The following is a 16,532-nucleotide window of genomic DNA, read 5'->3' on the forward strand; positions in this document are numbered from 1 at the left end:
TAAAATTCAGATCTTTAGAATCTGGACTCTAGCACATTTTTTTTTTTTAACCTTGAATTTGGAAATAATTTCAAATTTGTAAAAAGTTGCAAAAATAAAGTACAAAGAATATTCATATACTCTTTACCCATTCACCTATTGTTAACATATACCTTATTGTTCAGCACTCTATTTATATTTATTTATTTTTTTAAAAATATTTATTTATTTATTTTGGCTGCTCTGGGTCTTAGTTGCGGCCTTTGGGATCTTTAGGTGCGGCATGCAGACTCTTAGTTGTGGCATGCGTTCAGGATCTAGTTCCCCAACCAGGAATCGAACCCAGGCCCCCTGCATTGGGAGCGCAGAGTCTTACCCACTGGACCACCAGAAAGTCCTTCAGCCCTCTATTTTTAGATTACCTCTTCTCTCTTACTCATTTATTTGTCCTGATTCCAAATGATTATTCCTTCATTTGACAAATAAAAAATTTGCTTGATTAAATATCACCAGATGTCCCTTTCTATTCATTCTCGTTTCTGTTTTGTTTTTTTTTTTAATAAATTTATTTATTTATTTATTTATTTTTGGCTGCATTGGGTCCTCATTGCTGCACACAGGCTTTCTCTAGTTGGGGCGAGGAGGGGCTACTCTTCGTTGTGGTGCGCGGGCTTCTCATTGGGGTGGCTTGTCTCTGTTGCAGAGCACGGGCTCTAGGCATGCGGGCTTCAGTAGTTGTGGCTCGCAGGCTCTAGAGCGCAGGCTCAGTAGTTGTGGCGCACGGACTTAGTTGCTCCATGGCATGTGGGATCTTCGCGGACCAGGGCTCGAACCTGTGTCCCCTGCATTGGCAGACGAATTCTTAACCACTGTACCACCAGGGAAGTCCCTCTTGTTTCTGTTTTAAGAACCCTTTTCATTCTGATTATTTCCATTTCCTCTTCCAATATTTTTTTAAAGGGTATTGGAATAGTTTAGCATATAGTCAGAGGGCTTTGTGGCTTGATTTTTATATCCTCTTCATTCCATAACTAATCATTCTAGAAAACTGTTTTTGCACTGTTTTGTGTTAAGTAGCTGAAGAATCCTTGGGAGTTAAATTGCTCATCAAGTTTACAAAACTAGTCTCCCTCTTCCTACATCGTGGGATTCCAGTCTGTTGGTGGTTTTCCTGAGTCATATGGCCTCAGTACACTGAATTTAGTCCTGAACTAACCTGATCTTCTTGGATTTCTTTGGATTTATAATTAGATTCAAAAGGTAATTGGTCATTCAGGCGTATTCTGAAGGTAAATCTGGATATTCTGCAATGACTAGATCTGATTCATGATCTAGATGTGAGAGAAGGACACTTATGGCTAGCATATAACTAATCAATTGCCACCCAACAGTCCCTTGTACTTTGCATTTATTTCATCTCTGCTTTGGTGAATGTGAAATCCATACTCTGCCAGGCGTGTGACATTGTGCCAACCATAATAGGGATTTACCAAATGTAATTAGACCTGGCTGATACTAATCAGCCCATCATCCAGCATTTGGCAGTATCTCTTAAAGTGTATTTAAGAGAAGTTTCTTTCTAGTCCTGCTGTACATTTCTGGGTTAATTATTAAGGTTTTTTAAAATCTATTTTGATTATCACTCGTTTGTTCCCTCTAATGGACCTTCTTGTTTTCTAAGCTATAAATGATTTATTTAAAAGTTTCTTCTGTACTTGGACTTCCCTGGTGGCACAGTGGTTAAGAATCTGCCTGCCAGTGCAGGGGACATGGGTTCGATCCCTGGTCCGGGAAGATCCCACATGTCCTGGAACAACTAAGCCTGTGCACCACAACTACTGAGCCTGCGCTCTGGAGCCCGTGAGCCACAACTACTGAGCCCACGCTCCGCAATTACTGAAGCCCGCGTGCTCTAGGGCCCATGCTCTACAACAAGAGAAGCCACCACAATGAGAAGCCCGCGCACTGCAATGAAGAGTAGCCCCTGCTCGCTGCAACTACAGAAATCCCGCGTGCAGCAACGAAGACCCAACACAGCCAAAAAATAAAAAACAAAAAAAAAGTTTCTTCTGTACTTACCAGACCTCTTCTGAAGAACTTAGCCTCTGATTGATACAGTATGGAAGTAATGAGTAGATTCTCTTAACTCTTTAATTCAGACTACTTTTCTGAAGAATTGAAAGGAAATATTGAGCTAAAAAAATAAGAAATAGGAACGTAGTGGATTAATATTGCTCTTAGTACCTTTGGCACTCTTTTTTCTCTCTCTCTAGCAAAAGCTTCTGAGCAAAATCTCCAGAGGAAAGGTGACATATTGAAGAGATGGTAGAAATTAAAATAATAAAGCATTGGGGAGTGAGAAAGAATAGGTGCAAAAGAATAAATGTGTAGGTTAATGTTTTGGTCACCACAGAATAAAATACAGTTCATTAGTACGGTCTATAGCAGGTACGTTAGAATTGAATATTAAAAGCCTTGTACTGAATTTCTAGTGGATTTTATGTGTGTGTGTGTGTGTGTGTGTGTGTGTGTCTTAAAGAGCTACTATGTTTCTTTTCCTGCTTACTGCTTTGTTTAAACATCTTATTGGGCTGTAACTTGCATAATGTATTAAAAAATTCACCCATTTAAAGTATAACTTTAGTGCTTTTTTAACATGTACTTCATTCTTTTTTTTTATGACCAAATAGTATTCCATTGTATGGATTACATACCATTTTATTTATCCATTCATCAGTTTATGGAAATTTAGGTCGTTTCCACTTACTGGCTATTATGAGTAATGCTGCTACAAATATTTGTGTACAAGTTTTTGTGCAGATATATGTTTTCATTCTTCTTGGATAGATACCTAGGAGTAGAATTGCTGGGTCATATGGTAACTATACTTAACATTTTGAGCATCTCTCAGACTGTTTTCCAAATTGCACCATTTTACATTTCCACTAGCAGTGTATAGGGTTCAAATTTCTCCACATCCTGGCCAATACTTATTGTTATCTCCCTTTTTGATTATAGACACCTTAGCAAGTATGAAGACGTATCTCATTGTGGTTTTTATTTACATTTCCATAATGGTTTATGACATAGAGCATTTAAATGTGTTTTTTTAGCTAATTGGTTTGAACAAGCCTTTTATTAAGGAAGTGGTATTTTGTAATGAAATTAACATTTTTTTTCCCCCATGGGAGTCAAAAGCCCAGATTTTAGTCTTGCTTTTTATATCTGTTTAGAGGTTCTTTGACCTTGGATGGGACCTTTATCTTTTAAATGCCTTTAATTTTCTGCCTTAACAGAGTGGCTATAAGGATCAGTTGAAATAAAGTAGTGAGAAAAGTTTTTGTCAGCTGGAGGGGATAACCAGTCCCTGTAACTCATTGTTCTCTGATGATATAATTATTCAGGCAGGGACGAATATTCATAAGGAAGAGCATCATAAAAGAGACCTCTGTGGTTTTGCCTTCTTTCCTTTCTGTCATCTGTAGCACCAACTTGGCCACAAGGAGTTAAGCTAAACCAATGTGAATAGCAGCCTCTTGAGCTGAAGTTAAATTCATTCCTGGAGGATGGTGTAAATGAACTCATTGAAATTATCGCTATAAATTAATAACATTATCTTCCTCATCCACTTACTTGTATACAACATTGGTAGTATGTTTTTCTATACTTTCTTGCAGAACTTACGCTGTCCGTTGAATGAAGAGGTAATTGCCCAAGCCAGGAAAATATTCCCTTCAGTGATAAAATACATTGTAGAAATGACTGTATGGGAAGAGGAAAAAGAACTGCCTCCTCAACTCCAGATAAGGTGGGGGATTTTTTAAAAGGGAGAAGTTTTCATGTTGGTTATTTATATTGCAAAATGGGTGTTTGAAAGATGTCTTTGTTGTTATTTACTGCTTTAACTTAACTATCATTATGAAGATTTTATAGAGAATTGCCTCATTGGAATACTTCCAAAATGTCCATTTATATGAGATGTTCTCTTAAGACACTATACAGAAGTTAAGCCAAAGGAAGAGCCTAATCAGGAGCTTCTGCTTTTTAAGAAAAAACATTTTGGGGGTCTTGTTCTAAAGGATTTACGAGGTCCTAGCAGCCATTCATCCCAGTAGGGAAGTAAATTGCCCAGTTTGATCCTGGCCTGGACCAACTTCCAGGTTCCCCGAGAGGTTTGTGAACAAAGGTGGGGACTTCGGAACACTGTGTCTCCCTTTAGTCCAAGTCTTTAGCTCTTTTCTTGATCAAAAATTTTGATAGGGGCCACATTCACAGAAAAATAGACAAGATGAAAAGGCAGAGGGCTATGTACCAGATGAAGGAACAAGATAAAACCCCAGAAAAACAACTAAATGAAGTGGAGATAGGCAACCTTCCAGAAAGAGAATTCAGAATAATGATAGTGAAGATGATCCAGGACCTCGGAAAAAGAATGGAGGCAAAGATCGAGAAGATGCAAGAAATGTTTAACAAAGACCTAGAAGAATTAAAGAACAAACACACAGAGATGACCAATACAATAACTGAAATGAAAACTACACTAGAAGGAGTCAATCGCAGAATAACTGAGGCAGAAGAACGGATAAGTGACCTGGAACACAGAATGGTGGAATTCACTGCTGCAGAACAGAATAAAGAAAAAAGAATGAAAAGAAATGAAGACAGCCTAAGAGACCTCTGGGACAACATTAAATGCAACAACATCGCATTATAGGGGTCCCAGAAGGAGAAGAGAGAGAGAAAGGACCCGAGAAAATACTTGAAGAGATTATAGTCGAAAACTTCCCTAACATGGGAAAGGAAAGAGCCACCCAAATCCAGGAAGTGCAGCGAGTCCCATACAGGATAAACCCAAGGAGAAACACGCCGAGACACATAGTAATCAAATTGGCAAAAATTAAAGACAAAGAAAAATTATTGAAAGCAGCAATGGAAAAATGACAAATAACATAAAAGGGAACTCCCGTAAGGTTAACAGCTGATTTCTCAGCAGAAACTCTACAGGCCAGAAGGGAGTGGCATGATATACTTAAAGTGATGAAAGGGAAGAGCCTACAACCAAGATTACTCTACCTGGCAAGGATCTCATTCAGATTCGATGGAGAAATCAAAAGCTTTACAGACAAGCAAAAGCTAAGAGAATTCAGCACCACCAAACCAGCTCTACAACAAATGCTAAAGGAACTTCTCTAAGTGGGAAACACAAGAGAAGAAAAGGACCTACAAAAACAAACCCCAAACAATTAAGAAAATGGTCATAGGAACATACATATTGATAATTACCTTAAGTGTGAATGGATTAAATTCTCCAACCAAAAGACACAGGCTTTCTGAATGGATACAAAAACAAGACCCATATATATGCTGTCTACAAGAGACCCACTTCAGACCTAGGGACACATACAGGCTGAAAGTGAGGGGATGGAAAAAGATATTCCATGCAAATGGAAATCAAAAGAAAGCTGGAGTAGCAATACTCATATCAGATAAAATAGACTTTAAAATAAAGAATGTTACAAGAGACACGGAAGGCCACTACATAATGATCAAGAGATCAATCCAAGAAGAAGATATAAAAATTATAAATATATATGCACCCAACATAGGAGCACCTCAATACATAAGGCAACTGCTAACAGCTCTAAAAGAGGAAATCGACAGTAACACAATAATAGTGGGGGACTTTAACACCTCATTTACACCAATGGACAGACCATTCAAACAGAAAATTAATAAGGAAACAGAAGCTTTAAATGACACAATAGACCAGATAGATTTAATTGACATTTATAGGACAATCCATCCAGAAACCACAGATTACAGTTTCTTCTCAAGTGCGCACGGAACATTCTCCAGGATAGATCACATCTTGGGTCACAAATCAAGCCTCAGTAAATTTAAGAAAATTGAAATCATTTCAAGCATCTTTTCTGACCACAATGCTATGAGATTAGAAATCAGTTACAGGGGAAAAAACGTAAAAAGCACAAACACATGGAGGCTAAACAGTACGTTACTAAATAACCAGGAGTTCACTGAAGAAATCAAAGAGGAAATCAAAAAATACCTAGAGACAAATGACAATGAAAACACGACAATCCAAAACCTATGGGATGCAGCAAAAGCAGTTCTAAGAGGGAAGTTTATAGCTATACAAGCCTACCTCAAGAAACAAGTAACAATCTAACATTACATCTAAAGGAACTAGAGAAAGAACAACAAACAAAACCCAAAGCTAGCAGAAGGAAAGAAATCATAAAGATCAGAGCAGAAAAAAATGAAGTAGAAACAAAGAAAACAATAGCAAAGATCAATAGAACTAAAAGCTTGTTCTTTGAGAAGATAAACAAAATTGATAAACCATTAGCCAGACTCATCAAGAAAAAGAGGGAGGGGACTCAAATCAATAAAATTAGAAATGAAAAAGGAGAAATCACAACTGACACTGCAAAAATACAAAGGATTATAAGAGATTACTACAAACAACTATATGCCAATAAAATGGACAACCTGGAATAAATGGACAAATTCTTAGAAAGGTATAACCTTCCAAGACTGAACCAGGAAGAAACAGAAAATATGAACAGACCAATCACAAGTAATGAAATTGAAACTGTGATTAAAAATCTTGCATCAAACAAAAGTCCAGGACCAGATGGCTTCATAGGTGAATTCTGTCAAACATTTAGAGAAGAACTAACACCCATCCTTCTCAAACTCTTCCAAAAAATTGCAGAGGAAGGAACACTCCCAAACTCATTCTATGAGGCCACCATCACCCTGACACCAAAACCAGACAAAGATACTACACAAAAAGAAAATTACAGACCAATATCACTGATGAATATAGATGCAAAAATCCTCAACAAAATACTAGCAAACAGAATCCAGCAACACATTAAAAGGATCATACACCACGATCAAGTGGGATTTATCCCAGGGATGCAAGCATTCTTCAATATACGCAAATCAATCAATGTGATACACCATATTCACAAATGGAAGAAGAAAAACCATATGATCATCTCAATAGATGCAGAAAAAGCTTTTGACAAAATTCAACACCCATTTATGATAAAAACTCTCCAGAAAGTGGGCATAGAGGGAACCTACCTCAACATAATAAAGGCCATATATGACAAACGCACAGCAAACATCATTCTCAGTGGTGAAAAACTGAAAGCATTTCCTCTAAGATCAGGAACGAGACAAGGATGTCCACTCTCACCACTGTTATTCAGCATAGTTTTGGAGGTCCTAGCCATGGCAATCAGAGAAGAAAAAGAAATAAATGGAATACAAATTGGAAAAGAAGAAGTAAAACTGTCACTGTTTGCAGATGACATGATACTACACATAGAGAATCCTAAAGATGCCACCAGAAAACTATTAGAGCTAATTAATGTATTTGGTAAAGTTGCAGGATACAAAATTAACGCACAGAAATCTCTCGCATTCCTCTACACATCATCCTATACAATGATTTTTCATCATTCCTTCAGATGATTAAATATCTGAAAGAGAAATTAAGGAAACACTCCCATTTACCATTGCAACAAAAAGAATAAAATACCTAGGAATAAACCTACCTAGGGAGACAAAAGCCCTGTGTGCAGAAAACTATAAGACACTGATGAAAGAAATTAAAGATGATACCAGCAGATGGAGAGATATTCCATGTTCTTGGATTGGAAGAATCAATACTGTGAAAATGACTATACTACCCAAAGCAATCTACAGATTCAATGCAATCCCTATCAAATTACCAATGGCATTTTTTACAGAAGTAGAACAAAAAATCTTAAAATTTGTATGGAGACAGAAAAGACCCCGAATAGCCAAAGCAGTCTTGAGGGAAAAAAACGGAGCTGGAGGAATCAGACTCCCTGACTTCAGACTAGACTACAAAGCTACAGTAATCAAGACAATATGGTACTGGCACAAAAACAGAAACATAGATCAATGGAACAGGATAGAAAGCCGAGAGATAAACCCACGCACCTATGGTCAACTAATCTATGACAAAGGAGGCAAGGATATGCAATGGAGAAAAGACAGTCTCTTCAATAAGTGGTGCTGGGAAAACTGGACAGCTACATGTAAAAGAATGAAATTAGAATACTCCCTAACACCATACACAAAAATAAACTCAAAATGGATTCGACACCTAAATGTAAGACCGGACACTATAAACCTCTTAGAGGTAAACATAGGAAGAACACTCTTTGATATAAATCACAGCACGATCTTTTTTGATCCACCTCCTAGAGTAATGGAAATAAAAAGAAAAATAAACAAATGGGACCTAATGAAAACTTAAAAGCTTTTGCAAAGCAAGGGAAACTATAAACAAGACGAAAAGACAACCTTCAGAATGGGAAAAAATATTTGCAAACGAATCAACGGATAAAGGATTAATCTCCAAAATATATAAACAGCTCATGCAGCTCAATATTAAAAATAACAACCTAATCAAAACATGGGCAGAAGACCTAAATAGACATTTCTCCAAAAAGCACATACAGATGGCCAGGAAACACATGAAAAGCTGCTCAACATCACTAATTATTAGAGAAATGCAAATCAAAACTACAATGAGGTATCACCTGACACCAGTCAGAATGGGCATCATCAGAAAATCTACAAACAAATGCTGGAGAGGGTGTGGAGAAAAGGGGACCCTCTTGCACTGTTGGTGGGAATGTAAATTGATAACAGCCACTATGGAGAACAGTATGGAGGTTCCTTAAAAAACTAAAAATAGAATTACCATATGATCCAGCAATCCCACTACTGGGCATATACCCAGAGAAAACCATATTCAAAAAGACATATGCACCCCAATGTTCATTGCAGCACTATTTACAATAGCCAGGTCACGGAAGCAACCTAAATGCCCATCGACAGACGAATGGATAAAGAAGATGTGGTACTTATATGCAATGGAATATTACTCAGCCATAAAAAGGAACGAAATTGGGTCATTTGTAGAGACGTGGATGAATCAAGAGACTGTCATACAGAGTGAAGTAAGTCAGAAAGAGAAAAACAAATATTGTATATTAACGCATATATGTGGAACCTAGGAAAATGGTAGAGATGAACCGGTTTGCAGGGCAAAAATAGAGACACAGATGTAGAGAACAAGCGTATGGACACCAAGAGGGCAAAGCAGCGGGGGGTGGGGGTGGGGATGTGATGAATTGGGAGATTGGGATTGACATGTATACACTGATGTGCATGAAATGGATGACTAATAAGAACCTCCTGTATAAAAAAATAAATAAAATTAAATTACAAAAAAAAAAGAAAAGAAAAAGAAGAAAAAAAAAGAAAAAGAAAAGAAAAAATTTTGATGGGGGTTCCCTGGTGGCGCAGTGGTTAGCAATCCGCCTGCCAATGCAGGGGACATGGGTTCAAGCCCTGGTCCAGGAAGATCCCACATGCCGTGGAGCAACTAAGCCCGTGTGCCACAACTACTTAGCCTGCACTTTAGATCCCACGAGTCACAACTACTGAGCCCACGTGCCACAAGTACTGAAGCCCATGCACCTAGAGCCCGTGCTCCGCAACAAGAGAAGCCAACGCAACGAGAAGCCTGCACACTGCACCAAAGACCCAACGCAGCCAAAAATAAATTAATTACTTAAAAAAAATTTTTTTTTAATATTTGATGGTAGGAATAAGGAGATAGCCCTTTGCCCTGTGCTTTGGGATCTTGGATTATTTGAGGTGTAGGGATTTAACAGTTGTTATTTTAAAAATTTTTGTATTATTTATTTTTGTCTGCATTGGGTCTTGGTTGCTGCCCACGGGCTTTCTCTAGTTGCGGCAAGCAGGGGCTGCTCTTCGTTGAGGTGCATGGGGGCTGCTCTTCATTGCTGTGCGTGTGCTTCTCATTGCAGTGGCTTGTCTTTGTTGCAGAGCACGGACTCTAGACGCATGGGCTTCAATAGTTGTGGCTTGCGGGCTCTGTAGTTGTGGCTCGTGGGTTCTAGAGCGCAGGCTCAGTAGTTGTGGCGCACGGGCTTAGTTGCTCCGCGGCATGTGGGATCTTCCTGGACCAGGGCTCGAACCCGTGCCCCCTGCATTGGCAGGCGGATTCTTAACCACTGCGCCACCAGGGAATTCCCTTAACAGTTTTTTTTAGCTAAAACCCAGCAATTTCTAACAACCATAAGTCTTTTAGTGACAGTAATATTTGCTCTTAATTTACAAATGCAAAAGAGAATTCTAGACCTGATATGAAATACAGTTTGGGGCTTGTGGGAATTTTTCTACCTGAGTAATATTAGGAGTTTCACAAACCTAAATACAGTTTTTTTAGTTTATTGGGTTTATTTGTATTATCCTAGGAGAGAGAATTAAGAATTTCAATTTTTAAAAACATTAAATGTATTGTTTTGACTTTTGCTGGGCCATAAACGGGTTGGAAAAATAAAGATCATCAGAGATTGTGTCCACAAAGGTTTTAATTTCAGATATGTTGATAGCATCAGTTAAATGCTTTAAGAAACTTTGTGTTGGTAAACATAATACTAGCAATATGCCTGTGTAAAAAGGGTGGGTTGCTTGAGTGTGGTCATGTATGTAGACAGCACTGGACTTCAAATTCACAGATCTGAGTTCTAATTCTCACTGCTTATTGGCTTTGGGACCATAGAGAACTCTTTTTGAGCCTCTATTTCCTAAGGTATCAGAGGCCTGAGAAAAGCTGCCTCTTAAAATTATGAGGATCAGTTGAGTATTTAGTGAAAGGTTATTATAAACTGTTTAAAACTGATAATAACTTCTGACATTTGTGTAGCCCATGACAGCCATTTTCACGTATTTTATAAGATCCTCACACCACTCTCAAATGTAGATATTATACTCTTCTTAGAGGTGGAAAAGATACTGTCATCTCAGCAAGATTAAATGCTTAAGTGATTTGTCTAGGGTCTCTCAGTCAAATGGTAGTTCTGGCACTTTAAATCTATAAACCTTTTTTAAAAAAACTTAAATGTGCTGTAAAACCACTATCACTTAAAATAAATAGAAGGTAAAAACAAAAGTAAGTTAAATAAAAACTAAATGTTAATAAAATCTGTCTATGGTTGCCTGCTTGAAGGTTCTGAGCCTGAGGCCTGTCTCCTTTTGTCAAAGTGGGAGATTAGCAAGAGTTAAGAATGGTGTTAAAGACATACTGCCACTTACTGAGAATAATATTTTAATTCTGAAAGTTAGAAAAATTGGGGAACAAACATGGAAAAGGTAATACTTTTATCAGGGTTTTTAAATTTTATGGCACCGTACCACTTAAAATCACCTCCTATACTAGTATTACAGAGGTACTTTCCCATACATAGGAAACTACGTGGTGCTGCTTCATCAATGGCATATATTATTTTAGCCTGTGTTTTGTGTTTTCCTTTGTTTATTTGTTGCAGTGTCTGAATATATATCTTTTTTTTTTTTAAACAGAGAGAAAAATGATAGCTACTACTGTGTCCTTTTCAATGATGAACACCATTCATATGACCATGTCATATACAGTCTACAAAGAGCTCTTGACTGTGAGCTCGCAGAGGCGCAGTTGCACACCACTGCCATAGACAAAGAGGTTCGTGAGTGTCATTTGAATTATTATGCTGTCTTTATCAGCTTCCTGGAAATTGGGTGTTGACTGGCCCTTGCCAAGTGCCTTAGTATTGTGTTAGGTACAACCATCCTCTTCATTTATTCTTTATAGCCTAAGTAAATTGGTTGAAACTTGATTTTTCTGTGTGTGTATAACAGTTTAAGATGACTAATTTTCCTCTTTTGTTCTAAATAATTAGAAAGTTACTGAATATACTTGGCAAGGAGTAGTTAAGAATGTCAGCTCAACCTCAGTCTGTTTCTGTAATTATTGAATGAATGAATAAATGCATGAATTATGAGAAGTTGGTTAGTTAACATCATCTATTAAAACTATTTTTAGAATAATATTGATAGCATGGCTCAGCTTTTATTTAACACCCATCCAAAGCAAAATGTGTTCTTCGGGTATGCAGAAGGAACATTAACCTAATCCCTACCCTCAAGAGGAATGTAAGATGGTGGAAGAAACATCATGGCACTAGTAACTAGCATTGTGATTCTAGGGCTTGAGGAATCAATATCCTGGCCATACCTCTAACCCACTAGTGGACCACAAGTGTGTTATGGAACACATGATGAAGAATTTTAAGTTTACTCATGAAAACTATCTAAGACATATAATAGGAGTTTAGTAAACCTAACTTATTATTATCTGATAGAAATAGAATATACTACAATAAGTAAATAATTGACATTCTTGCCAAGCAGGAAATCTAGAATCCTAAAGTATAGAAACTCTCCACTAGTGGTATTGAAAGTTCTGAAGCTACATAAAGCTGCTAAACATTTATGTTTATCTTCTAGGTATTGTCAATCTTAGGACTTTTAGGCAGTCAACAAATGATTGATAATTAAGAGCTTATTGGGTCTTTGGGCTTTATATTACTTATTGATTGGGATTGTCAATCTACTACCTAATTCTCATGTTTGTCTATAATTAGGGCCGTCGGGCTGTTAAAGCAGGTGCTTTTGCTGCTTGCCAGGAAGCAAAGGAAGATATAAAGGTAATTTTCTGAATTAGAGTCAAAAAGAGAATTTTAAGAGGAATGCACATTACAAGAGCCCAAGTAAAACAATTATATTGTTGAAGTGGTTTGACATCCTAAGTAAAGATAAGATTGGAGCATTTAGACCCCGAGATTTGGAACTGCAACAGTTATATGATTTCTTTTTTTGAGGAGTAGATTACTTAGTTAAAACAAAAATTTTAAAACTAGTTTGTTTTTAATATTCCTTTCATTTCTAGAGTCATTCAGAAAATGTCTCTCAACATCCACTTCATGTAGAAGTATTACACTCTGAGGTTATGGCTCATCAGAAATTTGCTTTGCGTCTGGGGTCCTGGATGAATAAAATTATGAGCTATTCAAGTAAGCATATAGCCTATTTTTCTTATTTTTCATAAACTATTGTCTTTTTAAATAGCCACAAATTTTAAAATGTCATTGACTGTAAAATAAAATGGTTTTTGTTTGTTTTTTATACATTTTGCTTATTTTCAGGATTGCATTTCAGATGCTGTGAATAATGTTTCATTGGCTCTTGATTCTTTGATATTGACAGAATAATTCTTGACATCAAGTGTGGGACGATTACTGTTAGTTTTTTCATATGTTATTATAGGAAATGTACTTTTGGGAGAAAATACTTTAAGAATAAAAATTATATGACTTTTTTTGTTTGTAGGTGACTTCAGGCAGATCTTTTGCCAAGCATGCCTTAGGGAAGAACCTGGCTCTGAGAATCCCTGTCTCATAAGCAGGTTAATGCTTTGGGATGCAAAGCTTTATAAAGGTAGGTAGATCTTTACTTATGCTTCTTGCCATGAAGCAGAGGAATATTATGACCTTAAAGTGGAGTTTAATCTCTTGTGTTTATTAAATCAGTGTACTTGATAAGATATTATACGTTGAAGGTGAGGTTAACCAATCAATATGTGTTCTGTGTTAAAACCCAGAGATATTGCCTTTTAATTATAGTGCCTTTTCATTTAGTCAGAACCAGTAAAAAGAGTATGTATGCATTCATGTAGTAGTGCCATTATAAAAGCTATGTTAATTTTCATTTTAAAAATTTAAATGAAGAACCAAAAGTAAAAGGTGAGAGGAAGGTTAAAGGGGATGGAGAAGGGAAGGTACAGAGTAAGAGTAGTCTTTAGTGAAACAGAATGAAAAGGAATGGAGAAAGGTGGGAGAAGTAGGATGAAGTAAGGTACAGGAGTGAGAGAGGTACAGAAAAAGAGGGGAAAGGCATTACATGTATGTATTTTAAATTCTAGCTATTAAATATTAATTCAATAAATGCCACTAACATTTGAGTCCTTGAGGTCTATTAGCATGTGAAATATTTTTATAATATTCTGCCACTACTAATAGCTGGAATTTTTTTTTGCCTTGGTGATACTCCTCCCACTTCCCCAAAAAATGATGTATAGGTGCCCGTAAGATCCTTCACGAATTGATCTTCAGCAGTTTTTTTATGGAGATGGAATACAAAAAATTCTTTGCTATGGAATTTGTGAAGGTAATTGCTCTTTATAAATAGATATCAATGAATAGAAATAGAAAACCATTTTTGTAAGTGAAATAATGGAAACAAAGGGGATAATTATGAAGCAATAATTTAATTTTATAGTTCATTTCTCTGTCAAAAAGTTCATTTATTTTCATGTTTGGTAGTATGGAAACAGTAGTCTGAGAGAGGAGATAGGTGGAAAATGACCTATTGTTTGCCTGGAAAAAGCAATAGGAGGTTATCACATTCATGAATACGTTTATCTTTTCTAATCATTTGTCTGTTAGTAAAATTATAACAAGAGCAGTGACTAGTTGAAAGGCATAGCAGGGAAAAGGAACAGATATACATGCTAAAAGGAGGCAGATATTTGATGGGCAAGAGTTATACTTAACTATTTGAGGCTAGAATATAAAGATAAATCTTACAGCTTTTTAATATTGTTTTATTGATCTATTGTATATCCCTTATATTGTTATATCTTTTGTCTCTCTCTCTCTCAAGTTAGACTAGTTAAAACATGTACTTCTTTAACCTTCTGGTTTGCCTTATACAGAGGTATCCAGTAAATACTTGTTAGTTTACTCTGATTTTGAGTGGCAGGAAATTCTGTAAAACTTAGGACAGAGGTAGACCCAGGATGGAATTGGAAGCAGAGAGTGAAATAATGATTGTCATAGGCAAATGATACTGTGGGATAAGATACCTGCACTTCCTGGATTTTATAAGTAGATTGTTAAAAGCAACTAAGACATTTGGTTTCTTTAAAGGTGATGACAACTCAAATTATCAACTCTATTCTTCTAAAACTCATTAGAGATAGAATATTGGACCATATCTGTGATCTGAAATGAAGTTTTTTCCTTATACAACAGCAGTTCTCCCTCCTTATATGATATTTTTCTGTATACCATGGTTACCTCTTAAACTTTGTATGAATTCTAATGGTTGAAATTAAATATGTAGGTCAAGGCTCTAACACTGTGCTTACATATAATAGATGCTTGATGCATGACTGGATGTATTATTATTTTTGTTCTCCCAAGATATCAGGATTGATTTTCAGTTGGTATGCACCAGTATGTATAAGAAGTTATGTACAGCCAGCATCCATTCTGTTTAAGGCTGGATTGAATCTGATGGTTGGTTTTCTGGGTCATATCAGCTTTTAAATACTTTCAATATAGTCCCTGCCCTATTCCATTGGGGTAAAATCTGCTAAAGATTGCCCCAGATTCTGTTTGGAGAAAGTATATACTGCACCTTTGCAGTCCTCTGTGATTTTTACCTGTGTGTGTGTGTATGTGTGTGTGTGTGTTTGTTGTATTTTTTTTAAATAGTTCTCACTATCCAACTATGCTAGGTTGGGTAGCTGAATTCATATTCAGTCTTTCGTTACTCTCTTTCTAGTAAATTTTTGTTGACCATAGTATCTCCCCTTAATAAATAGGAGTTATAATACTTGCCATCTTATACATAGGAACAAATGTAGCAGCTGTTAAAATTGGGATTTTAAAAGTTTTCAGTACTTATTTATAATTGCTTCTCCACTTATTGTTTTATCTTCCAGTATTATAAGCAGCTACAGAAAGACTATATCAATGATGATCATGACAGAAGTATCTCTATAACTGCACTCTCAGTTCAGATGTTTACTGTTCCTACTTTGGTATGTATTGATTAGTCTTGGCAATCTTTCTAAGTAATATTTATTTTATTATTTAAGAATTTTAGTTAGTGTTGAATTGAATTAAAACAATTTCTGAGTCACTATGTTGGTCTAATTACACGTGGAAAATTGAATAATGCTTCAGTGGTATCTGCATGTGAAAATGCTTTAATGATACCCAAGGGCTAGGTAATTTGTGGAGTGGGAGTGATGGCACTACCTTGGTCCGAAAGTGCTCATTCCTGCAGGTGAAACCTAGGGATGGTTTCTCAGTGTCCAGAGTAACTTAGGAACAGTGCCTTTTTAATACCAAAAAATTTTTTTTTTGCTCTTCTTTTGTTCTTTAGTTTTGTTTTTTTTTTATCGTTGTTGTTAGGGGTGGGGGAATAGAGTAAGATAAAACAAAGCAGGAGGAGAGTATAACTGTTGAGCATTTGCATGAGATGGTGCTGCATAGGCCTGGGAGGAGGAGGGTGGAGGATTCTGCTTCCTTTTTATACTACTACTTTTCCTGTTTCTTCTGGAAAGTTCCTACTTTCTCTTTTCAAAGGCCAGAGAAAAGAATGGGGAAGAGAAATTGGATTGCTAGTAAGGGGGAGATGTCAGAATAGAAAATATATATGACAGAAGCCTGAAGTATATCTGTTTGTTCTACTTTGCTCACTGTGTGATTAACAGTGGTAAACATTCATGTAAATAACCTGTGTAATGGGCTTGGGGTGTTCAGACAGGTGTTTTCTAGTTGCTG

General features: G+C 36.6%; 1 protein-coding gene across 1 annotated transcript in view; it reads left to right on the top strand.

Annotated features, from left to right (window-relative positions):
- The window catches only part of UBR1 (ubiquitin protein ligase E3 component n-recognin 1), a 151,198-nt gene that overhangs the window by 53,400 nt on the left and 81,266 nt on the right, over positions 1-16,532 (top strand). Inside the window, exons 5-11 of the mRNA XM_061180408.1 lie at positions 3,657-3,787; positions 11,443-11,581; positions 12,543-12,605; positions 12,848-12,971; positions 13,288-13,395; positions 14,036-14,124; positions 15,686-15,784. Of these exons, the coding sequence (XP_061036391.1) occupies positions 3,657-3,787; positions 11,443-11,581; positions 12,543-12,605; positions 12,848-12,971; positions 13,288-13,395; positions 14,036-14,124; positions 15,686-15,784 (753 nt within the window). The remainder of the gene's footprint in view (positions 1-3,656; positions 3,788-11,442; positions 11,582-12,542; positions 12,606-12,847; positions 12,972-13,287; positions 13,396-14,035; positions 14,125-15,685; positions 15,785-16,532) is intronic.

The sequence above is a fragment of the Eubalaena glacialis genome, chromosome 2 (assembly GCF_028564815.1).
Source record: "Eubalaena glacialis isolate mEubGla1 chromosome 2, mEubGla1.1.hap2.+ XY, whole genome shotgun sequence".
NCBI classification, from domain to species: domain Eukaryota; kingdom Metazoa; phylum Chordata; class Mammalia; order Artiodactyla; family Balaenidae; genus Eubalaena; species Eubalaena glacialis.